Source organism: Dryas octopetala, chromosome 4 (assembly GCF_963921425.1).
Source record: "Dryas octopetala chromosome 4, drDryOcto1.1, whole genome shotgun sequence".
Taxonomy (NCBI): Eukaryota; Viridiplantae; Streptophyta; class Magnoliopsida; order Rosales; family Rosaceae; genus Dryas; species Dryas octopetala.
The window spans coordinates 16,241,743-16,266,335 of NC_141369.1; the positions used below are offsets into that span (position 1 = coordinate 16,241,743).

The 24,593-nt window shown below is 45.4% G+C and overlaps 3 protein-coding genes across 3 annotated transcripts; all 3 read left to right on the plus strand.

Annotated features, from left to right (window-relative positions):
• Positions 1 to 260: 260 nt before the first annotated feature.
• Positions 261 to 1,708, plus strand: LOC147287354 (leucine-rich repeat receptor-like serine/threonine-protein kinase At2g14510). The gene is made up of 3 exons (XM_086240903.1): positions 261 to 357; positions 512 to 1,052; positions 1,252 to 1,708. Exons 1-3 carry the CDS (start codon positions 261 to 263, stop codon positions 1,706 to 1,708), a joined length of 1,095 nt encoding a protein of 364 aa, XP_086097029.1.
• Positions 291 to 24,526, plus strand: LOC147287355 (putative leucine-rich repeat receptor-like serine/threonine-protein kinase At2g19230). The gene is made up of 13 exons (XM_086241665.1): positions 291 to 354; positions 503 to 1,052; positions 1,210 to 1,700; positions 1,802 to 1,940; positions 4,115 to 4,186; positions 4,351 to 4,422; positions 4,503 to 4,583; positions 4,844 to 4,995; positions 5,300 to 5,520; positions 5,631 to 5,680; positions 23,951 to 24,030; positions 24,182 to 24,244; positions 24,333 to 24,526. Exons 5-13 carry the CDS (start codon positions 4,173 to 4,175, stop codon positions 24,524 to 24,526), a joined length of 927 nt encoding a protein of 308 aa, XP_086097791.1. The 5' UTR covers positions 291 to 354; positions 503 to 1,052; positions 1,210 to 1,700; positions 1,802 to 1,940; positions 4,115 to 4,172.
• On the plus strand, positions 10,582 to 14,065 carry LOC147287356 (zinc finger BED domain-containing protein RICESLEEPER 1-like). Its single transcript, XM_086239234.1, has 6 exons — positions 10,582 to 12,721; positions 12,805 to 12,812; positions 13,171 to 13,248; positions 13,372 to 13,449; positions 13,641 to 13,703; positions 13,824 to 14,065. The coding sequence occupies exons 1-6, from the start codon at positions 10,582 to 10,584 to the stop codon at positions 13,905 to 13,907; spliced, it is 2,451 nt and encodes an 816-aa protein (XP_086095360.1). The 3' UTR covers positions 13,908 to 14,065.
• Positions 24,527 to 24,593: the final 67 nt, after the last annotated feature.

Genomic DNA, 24,593 nt, shown 5'->3' on the forward strand with positions numbered 1-24,593 from the left:
AAGGGAAGTAGTAGTATGTGTCCATACAAATTTCTGTAGCTCATGAAATTTCTACTTTACCCCTTATATAAATAGAAATTACTCAATTTTTTTAGGGAACCATGCAACCCCATTGCCCACTATCCCGCGCCAGGGTCCAAGAATAAAAAGGCTTTTCTAAAAAGAAAAATTATTGAGCACTTGGGCACTGTAGATTCAGATAAAATGATCAAATTCTTTAGAAAACATGTTGGCGTCTAGCTTGTTTCTGAATTATAACGATGTCGCTGACATTGAAGCAATTCTTCATCTTTGCACTAGTGCTCGGTGGTTCTGCTCTTGATCTTATGTTCCTAGTTCATGCCCAGGATCCACCGGGTATGAATATTTATCTGCAGTACTTACCATTTTATTTTGTTTAATGTAAATATTATAATTAATATAGCTAGCTAGCTAATATAAGACAGATCGAGCTGCATAATTGGCCTCTACCTCTCTGTTATACAAAACATATGTCTGTCTTGATCTGCAGGCTTCATTAGCATATATTGCGGCCTACATAGGTTTGGTTACCAAGTAGAAGGCTTCACCTATGATCCAGACACCAACTTCACAGACACTGGTGAAAGTAACTACGTAATTGAATTTGGTGCGTTCCTTAGGAGGTTCCCTGAAGGAATCAGGAACTGCTACCAAATAAACGTTACAAGTGGCACCCGATATTTAATCCGAGCAACTTTCTACTATGCGAATTATGATGACCAAGATTATCTACCATCATTTGAACTCCATCTTGGACCTAATTTGTGGGATTCAGTGGGGTTCACGGATCCGGACGTTAACATAACCAAAGAGCTCATAAACGTCCCTCTGCGAAGCTACATACATATTTGTTTGGTGAACACAGGCCATGGGGTTCCAATTATATCAAAAATTGAACTTAGGCCCTTACCTAATGACACTTATGTAACGCAACAGAATGAGTCCTTGGCACTTGTCTCACGCTACGACACGGGTCTAATACCTAATGATCAGGATGCAATAGCTAATGATCAGGATGCACAGGATGCAAGGTACAGGAGACAGCACTCATTCTATGTAATTGTCTATAAAATCCAATTACTTTTGCGTTGGATGCATGCTCTAATTCTAAACACTCATTCATTATCCTCAACTTTTTTATTTGATATATACACTGATGAAAATTGTCTGTGTTATTTAATTAATTAGGTATCCAGATGATATTCATGATCGCATCTGATATTACTATAGCCAGGATAACTGGACACAATTAAATACCTCATCCCACATCGATTCTGAATCGAACAATTACCAACCACCACCTGTTGTTATGAGTACTGCTGCCACGCCAAGAAATCCAACTGATAATCCCTTGGTTATTACTTTCCGGCCACCCGAGGGTGCTGATAGAAATACAGAGTATTATAGCTACTTGCACTTTGCAGAAGTTGAAAAGCTCCAACCCAACCAGTCCAGACTGCTCTATGTTAGTAGAGATGGAGAGCGCGTTTATGGCCCGTTTGTTCCTCCTTACTTGTCCACACATACTGCTTACAGCATGAAGCCCTGGAGTAGTAAAGGACAATATGTTAATATATCAATCATTGGGGCTGAAAACTCTACCCTTCCACCCATTCTCAATGCTTTCGAGATTTATATGCTCAAGAAGTTCTCAATATCAGAAACAAACCAAGAAGATGGTAAGTAATTCAATATTATTCTCTCTTAATTACCCACTTCACTATGTAGTAAACAAGCTTAATTAGTCAATTTTCTCTTTGCGTGTGAAAATCTTAATTAGTCGGCGCAATGACAAACATCAAGTCAACTTACAAAATTAGAAAAAACTGGCAAGGAGATCCATGTGCCCCTCAAAACTACTCATGGGAAGGTGTCAAGTGTAGTTACCCTGAAAATTAGTCTCCAAGAATCATATCCTTGTAAGTTTATATCACTATCTCTTGACCGCAAAAACTTAATTGCTCATGAGTCATGACCATGATATTAATTTCGTTAATTTAATTCAACTTACAGAACATATATGCAAAATGGCAAAGCTGGATAAATTAATTTAATTTAATTTAATTTAATTTCGTTAATTTATTTGATTAATAGATAAATTAGATCGAAATCGGTGGCGGGCAGCGGCAAAATGGCAAAGCTGGATGACGAACAGATCGCGGAGCTGCTGCTGGTGGTGGTGTTCGTCCTGGAGGTGCTTGCTCTGCGAAGAAGAAGAACAAGAAGATGAAGAAGAAGAAAGAGAAAAGAGACATAGTGGGGGGGATAAAGAGAGAAGATGAACGTGAAAAGAGAAGAAAAAGAATGACAAAAAGGAAATAAAATGGTCATTGGCCATATTTCAAGATAGCAACTTACCTTATTATTAAAAAAAATTAATTGGTGCACTAGAGAGTAAAAATAATAAGTAAAAGGTAGTTTAGGGTAATTAATTCTAGAAAATATGTGTTAAACTAAAAAATACTATGTGTCCATACAAATTTCAGAAGCTGAAGCTCATGAAATTTCTACTTTACCCCTTATATAAATAGAAATTACTCAATTTTTTTAGGGAACCATGCAACCCCATTGCCCACTATCCCGCGCCAGGGCCAGCTCTTTAATCTCCATCCAAGAATAAAAAGGCTTTTCTAAAAAGAAAAATTGTTGAGCACTTGGGCACTGTAGATTAAGATAAAATGATCCTATTCTTTAGAAAAACAAGTTGGTCTAGCTTGTTTCCCAATTATAACGATGTCGCTGACATTCAAGCAATTCTTCATCTTTCCAGTAGTGCTCGGTGGTTTTGCTCTTCATCTTATGCTCCTAGTTCATGCCCAGCATCCACCAGGTTTGAATATTTATCTGCAGCACTTACCATTAATAATTAATGTTTATTTTGTTTAACGTAAATATTATAATTAACATAGCCCTTACCTAATGACACTTATGTAACGCAACAGAACGAGTCCTTGGCACTTGTCTCACGCTACGACACGGGTCTAATAGCTAATGATCAGGATGCAGGATACAGGTGACAGCACTCATTGTAATTGTATATAAAATCGATCTAATTACTTTTGCGTTGGATGCTCAAATTCTAAACAATACTCACTCATTATCCTCAACTTTTTTATTTGATATATACACTGATGAAATTGTCTGTGTGTTATTTAATTAATTAGGTATCCAGATGATATTCATGATCGCATCTGGTATTACTATGATTCTAGCCCGTATGACTGGACACAATTAAATTCCTCATCCCACATCGATTCTGAATCGAACAATGGTTACCGACCAGCATCTGTTGTTATGAGTACTGCCACCACGCCAAGAAATCCAACTGATAATCCCTTGGTTATGATTTTCTGGCCACCCGAGGGCGCTGATAGAAATACAGAGTATTATAGTTACTTGCACTTTGCAGAAGTTGAAAAGCTCCAACCCAACCAGTCCAGACTGCTCTATGTTAGTAGAGATGGAGAGCGCATTCATGACCCATTTGTTTCTCCTTACTTGTCCACATATACTGTAAACAGCAGGAACCCCTGGAGTAGTAAAGGACAATATGTTAATATATCAATCATTGGGGCTCAAAACTCTACCCTTCCACCCATTCTCAATGCTTTCGAGATTTATATGCTCAACAAGTTCTCAATATCAGAAACAAACCAACAAGATGGTAACTAATTCAAGATTATAATCTCTTAATTACCCACTTCACTATGTGGTACACAAGCTTAATCAATTTCATCACTATTGATTTATTAATCTATTATTTATCTGCTATGTTATTAAATATGATTGATTTTGATGGTGTCAATTTTCTGTTTGCGTGTGAAAATCTTAATTAGTCGGCGCAATGACAAACATCAAGTCAACTTACAAAATTAGAAAAAACTGGCAAGGAGATCCATGGGCCCCTCAAAACTACTCATGGGAAGGTGTCAAGTGTAGCTACGTACCCTGAAAATGAATCTCCAAGAATCATATCCTTGTAAGTTTATATCACTATCTCTTGATCGCAAAAACTTAATTGCTCATGAGTCATGACCATGATATTAATTTCGTTAACTTAATTCAACTTACAGAACATATATGCAATGTGCAGGGACTTATCCTCGAGTGGATTAACAGGGGAGATATCTCCAGTTATATCCAATCTTTCAATGATACAGACTTTGTAAGTATATATGTCTTACTCTGTGTGTGAGTGTGTGTGGTGTGTGTGTCAATATTAACGAGTTACCAAATTAACGACAAGGTAGAGTGGTACACAGCATATGGTCAGAATTCATTCACAATAAGTTTAATTTAAACGAGTTAATCTGCATGCTCATGATTCAGGAATTTATCCAACAACAACTTAACAGGACCAATTCCACACTTTTTGTCGCAAATGCAAAATCTAAATGTCCTGTAAGTTAATTTTTTGGTTATACTGCAAATTCTAATATATTAGTTAGAAAGCATGGCGACAAACTTCTTTACCTTTGCAGAAACTTGGAGAAAAACGACTTCACAGGTTCAGCTCCGGAAGGATTGATAAAAAGAAGGAACAATGGTTTGCTAAAATTAAGGTATGCTTTCTATAGAAAGCCATGACCTCCAAACTCAGTGTTTGACACACCCTAAAACTGTGTTACAACTAGCTTTAATTAGAGTGATCAACTCATATATAGCACAGATGCAACCACTCTTCATCAGGTGTTTCCTTAAAATATGCTGGATTATTAACAGTTATAACATCTGCTACTAATTTTACAAAGGAATTTATATTATTAGTACCTATAGTTGATCAAAATCTAACAACCGTTGCTATCAACCATTTTGATGTCAGTTTGTGCGACAATCCAAATCTATGCAAACATAGATCTTGCAAAAAGGAGCACAATATCATATTTCCTGTTGCAGTGTCAATCGTTGGAACTTTCATCCTCTTATTAACGGTAGCAGCTATCTCGTGGGGATTTAAAAGGAAAATACAGCATGGTAAGACTTCCAAATATTTGTTGAAGTTTTGTTTTTTTCTCTTTTCCTTTTGTTGCGATAAGTAATGAAGGCTGAAAGAGAAGTGGGAATGAGAAAATAAAAGTTCAGAGTGGAGGTAAAGAGAGAGGGAGAGTCATTTGAGAAAATTAGGGGTCTAACTAGAGTCTCCCAAATTATATTGCCACCATTCAAATATTGCCACCATTGGAGTTAACAAAACGACTAACCTCATAATAAGAGGGTACTGTTATAAAAATCATTCTTAAGCTTAACTATTGCCATTGGGATGATCCATTTGGTGTAGAGATGATCAAGAATTTCAAGCAAAACGGGTTGATGGAATCAGAGGGTGAACGCTTTACATACTCAGAGATTGTGACGATTACCAATAATTTTGCATCAATGATTGGAAGTGGCGGATTTGGAAAAGTCTACCATGGCACTTTGCTGAACAATGAGATTCAAGTTGCTGTGAAGTTACTTACTTCATCTTCAAGGCAAGGCTCAAATGAATTTCAGAATGAGGTACTTGCAAGTTGCAACTATATTAATTCACAGTTCTTTCTAGACAGCTCAAAGTATTTGACAAAATCTACAACTTTCTAATAATGGTACCCATGCATAACAAATTGTAGGTTCAACTATTGATCAGAGCTCATCATAGAAACCTGGTTTCTCTTGTTGGGTACTGTTTGTGGATAAACCCACACCGATCCAACGACCAATCCTGGCTGGACACGTGGCTGGTCAGACTTTGACCTTCACATCATCATTTCTCTAACACTTCCTCCGCCAGCTCGGATCGGTTTTCCACGCCACTCATCCAGGACCGGTCCGAGCCGAACCGATGATCTTCCAAGGGATTGAGTGCCCATCTTTCCACGATCATCCCTGTTCGGCTCGGCTCGGCACCGAGGTGACCTCCTTTCGAGTCCTGGCGTCGGCCAGTTAGGGCTCGGAGGGACCCCTATCTTATGGGTCGGCTCGGTCTGGAATCCCATATCCGGCCCGATCACACATGGACTTCATGCATACGCATAAGAACATCTGCTCGGTTCGGCTCGGCTCTCCGCCGCCATTCCCAGGAAGGTCACGTTGGGACGAACCGCCACACATAAATGCATCTGACACAAAATCCTCTGACAGATGGAATATCCTGCCTGCATCCCTGTCTATTGGAGGAGTTTGCCTGAACCTTCCAACCTTGCATTTAATGGAGAATTCAATGCAGCATTGAATGCTGAGGAGGTGAATGTTTGTGCATGCAACTATTCTGACCAAACATGTGGATCACTGGCAACCATTCATTCACATGCAGGTAACTTACTCACCACAAACTCATTTGCCTATATATACCAACTTATATGTGCAAAATCCAGATCTATCAACCTATCCACAAAACACTTACGCAAAAACTCCCACTCACCAAAGAGCATACCCAACTTGCTGAGAATAACCCAGAACATTTGCCTTGTTCTTCCTATTCTCCCAAGTTCATCCTTTGTTCTTCCTCATCTATCATCAAACATCACCACTGATTTCATCATCGGAGTGTGTTTGGCTGGTACCACACCGGTCCATCTCCCTTGATCTTGTGTTTGTGTACAGGAAGATCCCAATCAACATCCATATCATCATCCAGCAGGGCTTCAGATCAGCCAAGTCATCATCTCTACGTTGTTGCATCTACCTTACGAGAATTTGCATCAATAGATTGGCGCCGTCTGTGGGAAGATCGACTTCAGCCGTTGTGTTCATCACCACAAGTGCTAAGCTCTTCCTTCACACAAGTCATCATGACTACCATCTTTCGCGACAGTAGCTCTTCCTCAGGAGCATCTCAGAATGATGAACAACATCAACCTGAGACACCTGAGAAGACGAGGGGAGCACAACTCCCCAGGACACCAAAACCCAAAGGCCCCTCAAAAATCAGGGCTGCTCACAAACTCCTTAAGGAGAGCCAACGACATCTGGCCGCCGAGAATGCGCTTCTCAAACAGAATAACGAGCTGCTCGCAAAACAGGCCGAGCTGGCCGCGGAACTTGCACGCCATCGTGCTCAGCTCGAAAACAGTGGGGGGTCAGGCTTCCGAACCCGTCAAACCCGAGCCGAGCAGGAGGTTTTTTCGCCGTCTCCTTCTCGGCAGAGCATTCCGACCGACGTGGACGACCGGTCGGCTCGGGAAGATGCGGATTACGCATTTCCAGGCTTCGAGGACATGCCTCCGGCCGAACAGGCCGAGTTCTTGAAAGCCCACCGCCTCCTCCAGCAGAAGCAGGCAGCCTTCAGGAAACATTCTCCCGAAGGTCTGGGGGGAGACCGTGCCGAGCCGGCCACGGATCAACGATCTCCAATCCGATCCAGGTTGGGGGATGTCAACCCAACTGGCTCAACTGAACCTAGGGGGCCAGTCAGAAGCAGACTCGGTCCCGCCACCAGTCAGGGCCCCTTCACATCGGACACTCATTCAGGGAGACGATCCGCTGCGGACCGACTGGGCCAAACCATGGTCATGTCCGACCGACGCCCGCTGAGCGAGAGGATCACACGCCAGCCGGTGAGCGAGAGACTCGGTGACCGAACTGAACGCTCGGGAGAGACTCCGGCCGAGCCGACCACTCCCGACGTGGAAAATTTGGTCCGGACCCTGGTACAAAACCAAATCCGGAGCGTCCACGATCGGCTCGGCCAGGTCGAGGTCTCCAGGGGGTATACCGGTAGAGCCGACCACGAGGAAGAGCTTCCCCTTCCGTACACCAGCAGAATCATGGATGCTGAGGTCTCCCGGGATACCAAGCCTCCCAAGATGGATCAGTACGATGGGACCAAGGATCCCTACGACCATCTTGACAGCTTCAGATACGCCATGGAGGCCCGTCAGGCATCTGAAGCTACTAAGTGCCGAATTTTCCCTTCAACCTTGAAGGGATCGGCTCGGGGTTGGTTCCGGACCCTCCAACCCAACTCCATCGACTCCTTCTCCGACCTCCGGAGGGCCTTCCTGGCAAGGTATCGGGTTGTATCCGAACGACTCTACAACTTGAACGATATGTCGCTCATTAAACAACAGGAAGGGGAGAGCCTCAAGGCCTAGGGGTGGGCATGAACCCGACCAACCCAATTTACCGCCCATTTCCGACTCGTCGGGTCGGGTTGGGTCGGGGCCACGTCATCACGGGTGAGCCCGCCAGAAGTGGCCCGCCAGGCCGAAGCAAATTGGGCCGGAAACGGCTTGGGGCCTCCACCGCCCATTACTAACCCGACCGGCCCGACTACTGTGACTTAAGCCCAAATGCCCATTTTAGCCCAGCCCAAGCCCACTTGCGCCAAAACCTTACCCTAGCCTGTATTTTTTTTTTGGTCTCAGTCTCTCAAGTCTCAACCCTCTTCGAGTCTTCGCCTCTTCGCCTCTTCAACTGCAAGTCTCAGTTTTTTTTTTGGATGCTCTGCTGCTCACCATTCACCTGATGCTCTGCTGCTCACCAGCCTCACCATTCACCATTCTTCCTTCGATCTACTCCACCATCCGAGCACCACCACCTCCCACCACCACCACGAGCTCCATCACTACCACTCTGAAACCCTCAATCCTTCGATCCCCATCTGAAACCCTTGATCCCGATATTCGATCTCCCCCATCTTCGATCTCCACCAACCACCGTTGTTCTCCACCACCATGAATTCCAATCACCATCTCATCATCCATTCCCACCACCATAGCCCACACCTGAAACCCTAAATAAAAATCCCCAAATTCGATCTCCCCCCAGGACCCCCACCTTCGATATTCACCAACCATTGTCCATCTCCATTCTCGGAGAATGATTCTCCACCACACAAGTCACTGAGTCAGGCAGTCACTAGTCACCTGCACTAACAAATCCTCAAATCCCGATCTCAGACATTTTGGCCTTTTGATTTTGGGTAAGTTGATTAAGGGTTTTTGACTCACTTGGTATTCAAGTAGTTCAATTTCTGTGCGATTCAAGTAGTTTTTGGCCTTTTTTTTTAGTATGAGTATTGACCAAGGAATTAAATTTTGAAATTTTCGGCGAAATTTCGCCGAAAATTTCGTTTTTTTAGGGTGTCGAAATCGAAACACATGTTTAATAATTTTTCGGGAAAATTTCGCCGAAATTTTCGAAATTTCGCCGAAATTTATCGAAATTTCGCCGAAATTTATCGAAATTTATCGAAATTTATCGAAATTTACCGAAATTTACCGAAATTTATCGAAATTTATCGAAATTTACCGAAATTTATCGAAATTTTCGAAATTTTCCATTTTCTCCAACTTCAAAAATTCACCAAAAATAGCTCGAGACTCCAAATAATTCACCGAAAAATTCTATGAACTCGTATTGATGAGTACTAATTTCCTATAACCTCAAAATAGTCAAATTGCTTTCAAAAAAATTATGAAAAATCCTACTCTTATAATTTAATTCTGAAAAAAATAATAATCGTCAAATTCTTGAATTTTTATTTTCTAAAATTCATTTCCACACAACTAAGCTCTAGAACCACAACCAAAGGTTGTTAGTTAAAATAAATTTAAAGAAATTTCTAATTCCTTTAAACAAACCTTAAAACAAATTTGAAAAATTTGAGTAACAAAATTACCATAAGCCAAAATTTGGGTTGTTACACTTAGTGAAGACAAAGCTTGGCTAAGTAAGAGACACGGGAAAAAAGGAAGGAAAGAAAAAAAATAAAAAAAAGACTGAAGAGAGAGGCACGGGGAAAAAAAGGTAAGGAAATAAAAAAAAAAGAAAAAAAAGGGGGGGGGGGTTGGGGCCTTTGGGCAATTGGAAAGAAGAAAAAAAGGTTTGAGATTTCTTTTAGTTATTTTAAACCTTAAACTTTAATACATTTCTATATAAAAAAATAATTAAAAGTATCCTAAAAGGCTTAAAACCTAAGATCCTAAAAAATATAGAGTATATAGGGTTTAATGTATAGATTATAGAGTATTAGGGTATATAGAATATATAGAGTATTAGGGTTTAGATTTTAGAGTATAATTAAATTATACAGTATAAATTAAGAATATACTAATTTTATTTATTCATTATACTAATTTTATTTAACAGTATTTGTTCCAGCGCGCATTATATTTACCTTATATTACATGAAACCTACTATATAATTTGATTTCTTCAATGTTTTTTATCAATTAAGTAGATAATATGTTAAATAAACATATGGTAAAGTTTCATTCAAAATTTCCGTATTTTGATAGTAATTTCCGTCATTTCCATCTTCTGTCGAAATTTAAAAATTTTCGAAATTTCCGTCGAAATTTCCATCGAAATTTCCATCGAAATTTCCTCGAAACTCTAAATTTTATTCCTTGGTATTGACTAACATATTGAAATATTGAATGTATATTTTGTCTGCAGCTGCCTTCTGGAATTCGAGTTTGTGTCCTAGCATTCTAGCAATCCTGGATTAGAATCTCCTAGAACTGCAATTTGGTGTAGCAGTAAGTCAGTAAGTCATCTTCCCCTTCTGGCTTCTACTTACTACATAGTGCACATCATCATTCATTCATTTGTTTGAATCTTTGAGAGCCTTATATGATGGAGGGTTTAAACCAAACACCAACACCAACACCACCTCAATCACAACCACCCAATACTTCTTCACAAAATCCTTCATCAGAAGTTGTTCAAACCCTCAACCCCATTGAACCCATGGGCCCTCCTCCTTCTCAACCTCCAAATACTAGGAAAAGGAAGTCCACATCTATGGTGTGGGATCATTTCACTAAGGAAGACCCCCCAAAAGACCCAAAAAATCCTACAGCTAGTTGTAATTACTGCAAGCAAGTGTATGCATGTCATTCTAAGAATGTGGGTACTTCTTCTCTTAAAGATCACATAGAAAATAAATGCAAAAAGTACCCTTTAAGATTAGAGCAAAAAAAACAGAAGATTTTAACTTTTCAAAGGAGTGCAGGTGAGTCATCGAGTAGCAATCAGTTACTGGCTGTGGGTTTTGATAAAGAGGCATGTAGGAGGGCATTGACTAGGATGATAATCATTGATGAGTTGCCATTCAGATTTGTGGAGGCAGAGGGGTTTGTTGAGTTTTGTAGGGTTGCTTGTCCTAAGTTTGACCTTCCTTCTAGGAGAACAATTGGTAGGGATGTCCTTCAGCTTTTTTATGATAAAAAAGCTGAATTGATGAAGCTTTTAAGTGGTCAAAGGGTTTGCCTTACCACTGATACATGGACATCAGTGCAAAATATCAATTATATGGTGCTTACTGCCCATTTCATTGATGCTGATTGGGTTCCCCATAGAAGAATCTTGAACTTTGCAAATATCTCTAATCATAAGGGAGATACAATAGGGAAACTCATTGAAAAATGTTTAGGTGAATGGGGTATTGGAAAACTGTTCACAATAACAGTTGACAATGCATCTGCTAATGAGGTTGCTATTGGCTATGTGAGAAGAAAACTTAGGGATTGGGACAATGGTCTGATCATGGAGGGGCAATTTTTACACCTTAGGTGCACGGCCCATATACTTAATTTGATTGTTTGTGATGGGTTGAAGGAGATGCACAACTCTGTTGAAAGCATTAGGAATGCAGTTAGATATGTTAGATCTTCCCCTCAAAGGCTAGCTGAATTTAAGAAGGTTGTAGTACTTGTGAGGATAGATAGCAAAGGTTTGTTGGTGTTGGATGTTCAAACTAGATGGAACTCCACGTTTATGATGTTACAAGCAGCTGTCAAGTTCAAAAAGGTCTTCCAAAGGATGTTAGAGGATGATAGGGCTTATAAAGAATACTTTAGTGAGGTTGCTCATAGGGTTGGTCCACCTAGTGAGGATGATTGGGAGAATGCTAGAATTTTTCTGACATTTTTGAAGAAGTTTTATGATATGACTTTGAAGCTAAGTGCCTCCCATTATGTAACATCAAACACAACCTTTTTTGATCTATGTTCTTTGCAATTAATGTTGACTGATTTTTGTTCAAAACAAGATCCCCTCTTAGGGAAAATGGCACAAAACATGAAACTTAAGTATGACAAATACTTTGGTTCAATTGAGAGCATGAACAAATTGTTGTTGGTTGCATATGTTCTTGACCCTAGGATGAAACTAGAGGGTTTGAATTTCTGTTTTAAGAAAGTATATGAGCTAGGTAAGGCCAATGAGCTTACAAATGTGGTTAAAAATGTTTTGGCATCCCTATTTCATGAGTATAATGGCCTATTTGATGTGGCTTCCCAATCTGGCAGCACTAGTGCTTCCACTCAATCTGTTCATTCTGCACAAGATAGTGAGATTGGTGGGGTGGAGGGTGATGGTGAAGATGATTTGATGCAAGGTTTACGTGCCATGCGAGCAGAGGCATCCTCATGTGTGATTAAAAATGAGATGGATAGGTACTTGTTAGATGCATGTGAGTCAATGGATGTAAGGAACTTTGATGTGCTGAATTGGTGGAGAGTCAATGGGGTTAGTAAGTACCCAATCTTAGGTGCACTTGCTAAAGATGTCTTCGCCATTCCGGTTTCAAGTGTGGCATCCGAGTCATGCTTTAGCACTGGAGGCCGTGTCATTGATCCATATAGGAGCTCACTAACTCCCAAGATGGTTGAAGCGCTAATATGCTCCCAAGATTGGTTGAGGTCGACACCTATTTGTTCATTCAATGAACCAACCATTTCGGAGTTAGAGTTTTGTGAAGCTGTGGAGCAAGGTAATTATTATGATATTCCAGTTTATTCCTTGATTTTTTTTTATTTTTTATATGCATACTTTGCTGTTTTTTGTGGTTTGCAGAGTTCTTGGTATCTGGAGCATCATTGTCATCTCCTTCAACATCTGCTAGTACATGAAAATGCTCTTAATGTCTCTGGGAGTGACAATCTGCAAGGCTGGAAGCTTCTGCAAGGCTGGAAGCTTATATTCATTAATTCATGTGGATTGTATCATTGTAATATTTGTAAACTTCATTTGGTTTTCGTTAATAATTTGTAAACTTGTAATATGGGTTTGTTTACTTTGTTGGTTTGAAACAAAGTAAACTTGGAGTCTTGGAATATGTTGAATTTATGCTGTTGGAGTCTTGGAATATGTTGAATAATTGAATTTATGTTGTTGGAGTCTTGGAATATGTTAAATATATTATAAGTGGAAATTTACCAGTTGAAGGACAAAAAGGGGCAGCTCAAGGGTGTTGATACTTCAAATCTGTACATTGCCAATTCTGGAAATGATTTGCCGGTAAGGGAATGGAAGTTGTTATTTTTTTTGTCACATGTTGAATTGATGTGAGTTTGCTACAGGATTATCACTATTGCTACAATTGTATAACATTAGCCTTCTTGGCTTCTCAATTCCTTGCAGGTCATTGATCTTACATGCGTGTCACAAGAGCTTGCCTACCTGGCCAGTGACGCAGACCTAGTTATTTTGGAAGGGATGGTAAACACCAGGAACCTTTCTTGGATTCTTACTAGCATTGGCTCTTACTTAAAAAATTGAACTGATTACTTTATGTCTAAGACCAAGTTAGGTGTAGATTAAAATTGAAAGTGGGAACATCTATAGACTCTGTTGAATATTTAAAATGACAGTCTCCATCGTTTTTATATAATTTATATTGCTTTTCACAGGGTCGTGGGATAGAGACAAATCTTTATGCGCAATTTAAGTGTGATTCCCTTAAGATTGGAATGGTAATGTTTCTACTACAATTATTATTGATTGTGACGATTAGTTAAGTTGGTGAGCATTCCTTTCTGCATATGTTAATCTTGTGCAACTTCTGTTTCCTTCTCCCCCTGTCTTTATTACAGGTGAAGCATGCAGAGGTTGCCCAGTTTCTAGGAGGACGGCTTTATGATTGCGTCTTCAAATACAATGAAGTACTTTTGAGTTGATAATGTTGATTCTTGTCTGTACTCCTAACACAGTAACACAGTTTATTCTAAGTCCTTCAGTACATGGAGTATTAGGTCTTCTTAGCGACTGGGAAGAACTTATATATTTCCAACTTTGAAAGTCAGCCCTCTTGATAATAATAAACATGGCAATTTATTCTCACATACATGTGGTTGAACGAAGAAGGCAATCACATTCGTAAATGGGCTGGGCCGCTACCGACCCACCCAGCCCGCTAACCCGCCTAAGACGAACCCGCCTAGCCCGCATACTTAATGGGTAGAATGGGTTGTCTATTCCTCAGCCCGAATAATCGGCCCGGCTGACGGGTTGGGCTCTAATCCGACCCAACCCGACCGATGCCCAGCCCTATCAAGGCCTATCTGATCCGCTTCAACATCGAGTATACAAAGTGCGACGATTGCGACGACAGGTCAGCTAAAAATGCCCTTATGCAGGGTTTGCTCGCCGGGGGACTCCGCTCCCACCTGATGAGGAACCCTTCCTCTACCTATGATGAGCTTTCTGCTGAAGCCACTAAATGGGCGCGGGCTGAGGAGTGGGACGCTCAGGTGGAGGCCCTGAATCCCAGGCCGACCTCAGCCAAGAGGAAGGAGGGAGAGGTTGCAAGCCCCAAATCCCAGGTCCAATCCAAGAAGACCAGGACCGAGGAACCACGCCAACTTCTGGGCAAGGGGCCCAAGTTCATCCAGTACACGGAGTACACACCCCTCAACGCCAGTCTGGAGACGATCTTCTCCAAGGTCAAAGACCAGCTCCCAGTTGCAAGGGAGATCAAAGGACCACCCCCAGACAAAATCAGGGAGGGCGTCTTCTGCAAATACCACTCCAATCACGGCCACGTCACGGGTGATTGCTACGCTCTCCGCGACGGGATTGAGACTCTTGCCCGGGCGGGTAAGATCAATCAATTCCTGGCCGGTGGGCCTAGGGTACCCAAGGCCGCGCTGAAGAAGCCCACCAATACCATCGACGTCCGAGATGCTGCCATCGGATCGATCGGAGAGGGACCAACCTTTGTGGGAAACTCAAACCGATCCCAGAAGGAGTATGTCAGGCAAGCGGCTCAAGCTCACGAGTCCCTGTCGATCCAGGCAGGTCAGCCCAGCACTTCCAAAAGACAACGGAAAGACTGGGCGCCAGTCACCTTTGAGCCGAACGAGGCGAATGAGATCATCTTCCCCCACTATGATCCGGTGGTCATAGTGGCTGAGGTGGCCGGGACAACCATCGCGCGCTCCTTCGTCGATGGAGGGAGCTCAGTCAACATCCTCTACCACTCTGCGTTCGCGCAGATGGGCATCGGCGAGGATAAGCTGGAGACTGACACTCCCGCCTTGGTCGGGTTCGGGGGAGAAGTGGTTCAGCCCCTCGGACACATTTACCTTCCCCTTTCGCTCGGGAAGGGACCGATCAAGAAGACCTGCATGACGTACTTCATTGTCGTCAAGCGACCGTCAGCCTACAACATCATCCTGGGCAGACCAGCTCTGGTCGACCTTGACTGTATCGTCCACTACGCCAATCTCCTCATCAAATGTCCGGTGGGTGACGACTGCATTGTCATCCAGGGAGACCAGAGTTTGGCTCGGTCTTGCTACGCCGCTTCGATCAAACAGAAGGGTCAGCTGCCGAACTCACAAGAACTTGACTCCATCGCCGATTCGGGCAGGTGGCCGAGGGCGGAAACTTTCGACTTCACTTCCGAGCCGAACCCAGACTCTCGGCCCCTTCCTGCCGAGGCCTGGGAGGAAGTGCCGATCTCGGCCAATACACCGGATCGGCTCGTCCGAGTGAGGACTCAGATCAGCCCCGAACTGCGTTCTGCCATAATTGACTTCCTCCGTGCCAATGCGGAAGTGTTCGCCTAGTCTTACGATGACATGCCGGGCATATCGTCTGACGTGATCACCCACAGGCTGAACACCGACCCGGGATGCAAACCGGTCCGTCAGAAGAGGAGGTCATATGATCCGGTCCGATACGCCGCCATGGCTGAAGAGGTAACCAAATTGCAAAACAACGGGTTCATCCGGGAGGTCAACTATCCCGACTGGCTTGCCAACGTGGTCATGGTGAAAAAGAACAACGGGAAGTGGAGGATGTGCGTGGACTTCACCGACCTGAACAGGGCTTGTCCCAAGGACAGCTTTCCCTTGCCCAGAATAGATCAGCTCGTCGATGCAACAGCTGGACATCAGCTCCTCAGCTTCATGGACGCCTATTCTGGGTATAACCAGATCCTCATGCATAAATCCGACCAGGAAGGCACATCTTTCATAACGGATCGCGGCATGTACTGCTACAAGGTCATGCCCTTCGGCCTCAAAAACGCCGGAGCCACCTACCAAAGGCTGGTCAACCACATGTTCAGATCTTCCATAGGCAAATCCGTAGAGGTTTACGTGGATGACATGCTGGTCAAAAGCATCAAGGCGGACGATCACGTCAGGGACCTCGCAGACATGTTCGGAGTCCTGAAGGAGTATCAGATGCGGCTGAACCCAGCCAAATGTGTCTTTGGGGTTCGGTCAGGAAAGTTCCTTGGCTATCTGGTCAGCCAACGGGGAATCGAGGCCAATCCGGAGAAGATCCAGGCTTTGATCAACATGAAGTCCCCAAGGACACGCAAGGAAATCCAGAGTCTGACTGGAAGAGTCGCCGCCCTGAACCGGTTCATCTCGAAGTCCACTGACCGGTGCCTCCCTTTCTTCAAAGCCTTAAGGGGAGCGGGGAAGAGCATAGAATGGACCCCCCAATGTGAGCAGGCTTTTCAAGATCTGAAGAGGCACATGGGGGAACCTCCCATATTATCCAAACCAGAAGAAGGTGAAGAACTTTTTCTCTACCTCTCTGTTTCTGACTCGGCTCTCAGCTCAGTTCTGGTGAGAGAGGTCGGCGGTGTACAACACCCCGTCTTCTATACGAGCCGAGCCCTCGCCGATGCCGAGACCAGATATCCAAAATTCGAGAAGATGGCTCTCGCTCTGGTCAGCTCGGCTCGGAAATTAAGACCCTACTTCCAGGCTCACTCAATCGTCGTCTTGACTGATCAGCCGCTCAGACAAATCCTGGCAAAACCCGAGACTTCGGGTCGGCTCATCAAGTGGTCAATCGAGCTCGGCGAGTTTGACATCATCTACCGTCCCAGGACGGCCATCAAAGGTCAGGCCATGTCGGACTTCATCTGCGAGTCGACCACCTCGGCGGAAAACCCACCTTGTGCCGACGCTACACCAACCACGTTTGATCCGAACACAAATGGCGATCATAGCCAGGCTGATCTTCTCACTTGGACCCTCTACGTGGACGGATCTTCCAACGCCATGGGAAGCGGAGCTGGGCTTGTTCTGATCTCCCCAGAACAAGTTGTGATGGAGTATGCTCTTCGCTTCAGATTTCAAGCATCAAACAATGAAGCAGAGTATGAGGCACTCATCGCCGGACTCAGATTGGCAAAGGAGCTCGGCGCGACCAAACTGAACATCTTCAGCGACTCCCAACTAATCGTCAACCAGATTTTGGGAGAGTATGAGACTCGAGAGCCTAGCATGACTGCCTATCTCGAGAAGACCCGTTTGCTGCTCGGGAACTTCCACGAATACAAAATATCCCAAATCCCGAGGGCAGAAAACTACAGGGCCGACGCCTTGGCACGCCTAGCTTCGGCCACGGACACTGGGTCCGCTAGGCACGTTCCAGTTGAAATCCTGGACAGACCTAGCACCGCCGAAAACGAGGCCGCCGTTATGCAGACTGAGGCCGAGCCGAACTGGATGACGCCGATCATCGGCTACCTAGTCTCCGGGATCCTCCTCCCAGAGAGGGACAAGGCACGTCTCATCAAAACGAGGTCGGCTCGGTTCAGCATGATCGATGGTCAGCTCTACAAGAGGAGTTTCTCCCTACCCTACTTGCGGTGTGTTACTCCCCAAGAGGGCCAGGATGTGCTGAGAGAAATTCACGAAAAGATATGCGGAAACCACTCTGGAGGAAGAGCCTTCGCCTACAAGACGATCAGACAGGGCTACTTCTGGCCGACATTGAACAAAGACGCGGATCATCTCTCTCGCGCTTGTATCAAATGCCAGCAGTTCGCCGCAGTCCCTCATCAACCTCCCCAGTTGCTGACCTCCATATCCAGTCTTTGGCCATTCGCGCAGTGGGGACTCGATCTGATCGGCCCTATGCCGAAGGCGAAAGGGCAGGTCACCATGGCCGTAGTAGCAGTCGACTACTTCACCAAATGGGCCGAAGCTGAGCCCCTAGCCACTACCACGGCCGAACGGATGGAGACCTTCGTCTGGAAGAACATCATATGCCGGTTCGGCATGCCGCACACCATCATCGCGGACAACGGCAAGCAGTTCGACTGCAACAAATTCAGGAGTTTTTGTTCACGTCTGAACATCAACTTGCGCTTCACCGCTCCTTACCATCCGCAGTCGAACGGACAGGTCGAGGCCATCAACAAGATCATCAAGAAGACCCTCAAGACTAAGCTTGATAATGCTAAGGGGAATTGGCCTGAACTCTTGCCAGAGGTGCTTTGGTCTTACCGAACTTCCTATCGCAACTCCACGAAGGAAACACCTTACGCATTGGCATTCGGGACTGACGCTGTCGTCCCGGTCGAAATGGGGACTCCCTCATTCCGAACCGGTACGTACAATCCCGAGACCAATGACACCGGACTTCGGCTCGGCCTAGACATGATCGAGGAGAGGCGGACCGACGCCAATCTCTGCCGAGCCGCTTACCAACAGAGGGTAGCCAAATACTACAATCAAAGGGTCAGGCCCAGAAGCTTCAGATTGGGCAGTCTCGTCATGAAGAAGAATCCCCTTGCCGTCAAGGAGAGCTCATTCGATCCGAACTGGACCGGACCATACAGAATTACAAGCATAGTCAAGCCTGGCACTTACAACTTGGCCACTCTGGCTGGGAAGCCTCTCAAGCATAGCTGGAACGCTGAACACTTGAAGACTTATTATCAGTAAAAATGTAGTTAGGATCGGGGACTGTCCGACCTAACACTCATTCCAGTCAATGAAAGGATGAACACATTTTGACTCATTCTTTCTCTTATTTGTCGAAGCAAACACTGAGGACTCTACTCCTATACACTTTCAACAAAGAGGAAAGATCTAAGTGTTTCCTTCGAAAAAATAATAAACCCATGTGCCGAGCCGAAGTGCCATTTTCGGCCCAACGCTCGGTACATTACAGACTCATCAGGTCTATAAACTCATGTGTCGAGCTGGCGCGCCACTTTGGGCCCGACGCTCGGCATATTACAGACTCATCAGGTCTATAAACTCATGTGTCGAGCTGGCGCGCCACTTTCGGCCCGACGCTCGGCATATTACAGACTCATCAGGTCTATAAACTCCTGTGCCGAGCTGGCGCGCCACTTTCGGCCCGATGCTCGACATGGTACAGACTTATCAGGTCTATAAAAATCCCTGTCCGAGCCGAAGCAACTTCCTACAGTCCTAACGTTCAACAGGATATTTCTAAAAGAAAAATATACACTCCAACCAAAACTTTCATCGTGCATGCCGAGCCGATCTGAAAGTAGGTTTGAATATTTTTCTCAAAAAACAAATTCCTAAAACATCTCAATGGGTATTCCGAGCCCATCCGGGATCACTAGGGTTTTAAATTCCTACTTATCTTCATTATGCTTATCAAGCTTATCCGAAGTCGAGTAGCAATTTATCATTACTTTTCTTTTCATTGCGATCGGAAAGCCGAACCGATCTCAAAACATCTTGTTTTTTATTATGTTTGTTACTTTTATCATTTTCTTATTCATATGTTACTTGTTGTATCTTTAGCTTATTCTCCGAGCTGAACTGACAATAACTTGGATCATAAAGAAAATACCGAATAAATTAACAAGTGGTTCAAAAAACATAAATAAAACTGTTCAAACATACATCAAACCCGAGCCACACCTCGGCTCGGGAATAAACAAAAACAAAAATACAGGTTGGTTCAAGCAGATCGTTCGACGGGCCCCTCCTGGATCGGCTCAGTAGACTCCTCGGGCGTCTCCTCGCCGAGCTACACCACCTCAACCCCGCCGATCTGCGTCTCAGCGTTGGGATCGGATTCGGGGACTGGGGGGATCGGGGTCGGCTCGCAGTCAGGCAGCGGAAGATCCTCCGGAGTCGGCTCGGCTTCGGCGGGGACTTGGCGATCGGGAGGAGGAAGCTCGTCCTGCTGACTTCCCTGAGTATCCTCCTCGTCATCGGACTCGCCGAGGAACGAGACATCCCAGTCCGGCCTCTTCGACCGGATCGCCTCCAAAAGCTCCTGATACCCTTCAAAGTGGGCATCAGCCAGCGCCTGGACGCTCGGAAGCCCGGCCCTGCGCCGAGACTCAACGGCCCTTCGCTCGGCCTCCTCGACGTTCTTCTGGAGTTGGTTGGCGAGTTGCCCCAAGTCGGCCACTTTTTGCTCCGAGGACACAAGCTCCTTCCCGAGCCGAGCGACCTCTACCTCCTTCTCGGCCAGCTTGGACCGCAGACCCGCCGACCGATCGCGCTCGGCCCTGACCGCCCGCTCGGCCTCGGCCAGCTTCTCCTTGAGCTCCAGGATTCGCTCCCGAAACCTCTCCATCTTCGCCTCGGCCTCGACGGCGGCGTGGGCGGCTTCAAATTGCCTCATGGCGAGCTGCAAAAACAACAAAAAAGAATTTATTATTAATCCGAACCGAGCGGACAAACGTAATCCGAAGTGAAAAGGACTTACCAACATGGCTTGCCGGGATGTGCTTAGAGCTTTGTGGCTGAAGCTCGGCTCCTCCTGACCGGCCCAGAGCCCCTCCTGCGCCTTTGACGTCATCACGCGCTTGAGGCCCGAGACGAACGGCTCGAGGGAAGAATCTACTTCCACCGTCTTCAGGGGCGCCGAGCCAGACGCTTCGGCACCAGGACCACTGGGCTCGGCCCGAGCTCTCTTCTCCACCCGGGCCTCGGTCTGGGGAGCCTTCCTCTTTTCTGTTTGCCGAGCCGGTCTCGGCGCAGAAGGTCCAGGCTGAGCTGTCGCTGCAACAGGAACCTGGACCGGCTCGGCAGGAGCCCGCCCCGCGGCCCTCCTCTGGACGCTACGAGCTGCCTTCTTCCTAAGACGAGCCTCCAGCTCGGTGGGCGCCATTCCTCTCTCGGCTCGCGGATTCAACCTGGGTACAAACCAGGAAATCCCGCTTGACCTGATCTGGGTCTCCCCGAGCAGGAACTTCGTGGACAGGTACTCTGCTGGTGAGTCCCTGATCGCGGCGATCTGATCCCTAAGCTCGCCCTTCAGTTTGTACTTGCCCCAGCTGACTGCAAAGACGAAACCAAAAGGAGTTAGACAAAAGAAAACAATTATCACAAAACATACAATTATCTTCGGATCGGCCCCAGACGTCCAATGCCCACCTGGAATCCTAAAGGCTCTGGGGACCAGAGCCGAGGTGACTTTGTTCGGATCGGAGAACTCCCAATCCCCAGAGACAAAGAAGTATCTTTTCTTTCATGTCTTCTGGGAGGAGGGATTCCCACCGAAGAGTGGCCCCGAATACGCCTGGAGGTTGTAGAATCCGAGCTCGCTCTGCTTCGACCTCAGTGTGTAGTTACAGAACAAAAGATCCTTGTCTGGTACACACTTGTGCACTTTGTGCCACAAGATATGCATAGACAAGATTATCCTGTATACATTTGGGTTCAGTTGGTGTGGCGCCGCGCCGATCGTCGCGAGCCAGTCCTGCAGAAAGGGATGCAGGGGAAGCCTAACCCCGTTCTCAAACATCTCGGGGTACATTGTCACCCATCCTGTTGGGGGTCGGCTCGGCTTCTCTCCTCCGATCGACAACCTCGTCAGTACGGAGTCAGGAATTGAGTACCTATCCCTCAGATCCCCGAGATGATATTCGGTCATCTCATTGGGGATCTGATCGGCCTTCCACGCCAGTTCCTCGTAGAAGTCCGGGTCGATCGGACTCCCCGTCACCTGCTGACCCGAGGCCGAGGTCGACGCTTCATGCCCCCTGTCCCTTTCATTTGAGCCCGAGGTGAGTCTACTCGGGATGGTGGCAATCGGCTCGACGTCAAGAGGTTCTTCGTCACCACCTTCGGCCACCCCTTGTTCCCGGTCGGAACTCAATACTTCGGGGTTTTCTTGATCCCCTCGAGCTCGGCGCTCCTCACCTGGGTTGCGATTCAGCGCCGAGCCGACCTCGTCCAATTCTTCGGACAAACCGTCCCAACTCGCCTCACCCGCAGGTGGGCTTCGGCTCAGCTCGGCCTCACTATCTCCTTCAAAGGCTTCCCCCGAGCCGAGCCGGCCACTCGAATCAGTCTCAGACATCATAAACACCTTTTCACTTTCTCTCTCTTGCTTTTTGAATCAAAAAGTGTTTTTCTCAAGAACACCAAGAACAAAACCCAGAAAACCCGAAAATACAAAAAACTCAGAAATGGACAGAATCACTTACTGGTTTTTGTCCGGCCAATCTCTCCACCCCCTACACACTCGGAATCACCCCACCTATGATCGAACCTGGTCGGAATCGAGGTCGGGCCACCACACGATCGACGGGGAGAGAGAGAAATTCACGGTGAGAGAGAGAGTTTCGCAGGAGAGAGAGAATGAACTTCTGAAAGTGAGAGGGAAGAGAGAGAAACAGTCATATATATACTCCCATGCAAACCGATCTCAGCCCTTCATTTTTTGGCGCTTCAAATCCCAGATCTTGACACCTGTCAAGCATTCAAAATACCCATAAATGATGTGACTCTTACGTTCCCCCATGCAGAAACCAAGCGTCCCTTCATCTGCCCCCAAGATATTTTGGCCAAACACAAGTCACCACCTGTTCGGACCTTCAGGAACGAAGACTTGTTGGGTTCAGCTCGGATCAAGCAAACACATTATCCTTGGGAAGGTCATCACACTTCAGCTTCCAATCCACCACTGTCCGCTCGGATCGGAAGCTGGGGGACTCCTGTTTGTGGATAAACCCACACTGATCCAACGACCAATCCTGGCTGGACACGTGGCTGGTCAGACTTTGACCTCCACATCATCATTTCTCTAACACTTCCTCCGCCAGCTCGGATCGGTTTTCCACGCCACTCATCCAGGACCGGTCCGAGCCGAACCGATGATCTTCCAAGGGATTGAGTGCCCATCTTTCCACGATCATCCCTGTTCGGCTCGGCTCGGCACCGAGGTGACCTCCTTTCGAGTCCTGGCGTCGGCCAGTTAGGGCTCGGAGGGACCCCTATCTTATGGGTCGGCTCGGTCTGGAATCCCATATCCAGCCCGATCACACATGGACTTCATGCATACGCATAAGAACATCTGCCCGGTTCGGCTCGGCTCTCCGCCGCCATTCCCAGGAAGGTCACGTTGGGACGAACCGCCACACATAAATGCATCTGACACAAAATCCTCTGACAGATGGAATATCCTGCCTGCATCCCTGTCTATTGGAGGAGTTTGCCTGAACCTTCCAACCTTGCATTTAATGGAGCATTCAATGCAGCATTCAATGCTGAGGAGGTGAATGTCTGTGCATGCAACTAGTTCTGACCAAACAGGTGGATAACTGGCAACCATTCATTCACATGCAGGTAACTTACTCACCACAAACTCATTTGCCTATATATACCAACTTATATGTGCAAAATCCAGATCTATCAACCTATCCACAAAACACTTACGCAAAAACTCCCACTCACCAAAGAGCATACCCAACTTGCTAAGAATAACCCAGAACATTTGCCTTGTTCTTTCTATTCTCCCAAGTTCATCCTTTGTTCTTCCTCATCTATCATCAAACATCACCACTGATTTCATCATCAGAGTGTGTTTGGCTGGTACCACACCGGTCCATCTCCCTTGATCTTGTGTTTGTGTACAGGAAGATCCCAATCAACATCCATATCATCATCCAGCAGAGCTTCAGATCAGCCAAGTCATCATCTCTACGTTGTTGCATCTACCTTATTAGAATTTGCATCAACAGGTACTGTGATGAAGGTGAAACCATGGCACTTGTTTTTGAGTACGCGGCAAATGGAAATTTGCAACAGCTTTTATCAGCTGGTATGTATACTGATTCTTAAATTCATATGAGTTGCTTCATTGGGATCGACCATCTATAGAAATAGTAGGCTTCGTTAATCATTTAAAAAAAAAAAATACTTCAACAATTCTATGACATGGATGCATGATCATTGACAACGCTTGAGTGCAGATATAACTACAAACGTTTTGACATGGAAGGAGAGACTTCAAATTGCAGTAGATGCAGCACAAGGTAAGCACTTGAGTTAATCTTGGAAGCATGCATTAATGATAAAATGTTCAACCATTAGTTAACATGGCGTGTTGATGGCATTTTGCAGGACTGGATTATCTACATAATGGTTGCAAGCCCCCCATAGTCCATAGAGATCTAAAAACTTCCAATATTTTGGTAAATGAAAAATTGCAAGCCAAGATAGCCGATTTCGGTCTTTCTAAGGGACTTGGAACTGAAAGTGTCACTCATGCATCAACAGGTCCCAAAGGAACATTTGGATACCTTGATCCAGAGTAAGTGCATGCATGTTAATTATGCTGATAGCAATATAGACATATACTGGATATTCACCATGATGAAATTT

Coding starts and splice junctions, on each gene's coding strand:
- LOC147287354 (XM_086240903.1), top strand. CDS start 261: ATGTCGCTGACATTGAAGCAATTCTTCATCTTTGCACTAGTGCTCGGT. Junction 358..511: donor TCATGCCCAGGATCCACCGG/GTATGAATATTT, acceptor CTTGATCTGCAG/GCTTCATTAGCATATATTGC. Junction 1,053..1,251: donor CAGGATGCACAGGATGCAAG/GTACAGGAGACA, acceptor ATATTACTATAG/CCAGGATAACTGGACACAAT.
- LOC147287356 (XM_086239234.1), top strand. CDS start 10,582: ATGGAGGGTTTAAACCAAACACCAACACCAACACCACCTCAATCACAA. Junction 13,249..13,371: donor ATTCTGGAAATGATTTGCCG/GTAAGGGAATGG, acceptor AATTCCTTGCAG/GTCATTGATCTTACATGCGT. Junction 13,704..13,823: donor ATTCCCTTAAGATTGGAATG/GTAATGTTTCTA, acceptor TCTTTATTACAG/GTGAAGCATGCAGAGGTTGC.
- LOC147287355 (XM_086241665.1), top strand. Junction 4,423..4,502: donor ATGCAAAATCTAAATGTCCT/GTAAGTTAATTT, acceptor TTACCTTTGCAG/AAACTTGGAGAAAAACGACT. Junction 4,996..5,299: donor TAAAAGGAAAATACAGCATG/GTAAGACTTCCA, acceptor CATTTGGTGTAG/AGATGATCAAGAATTTCAAG.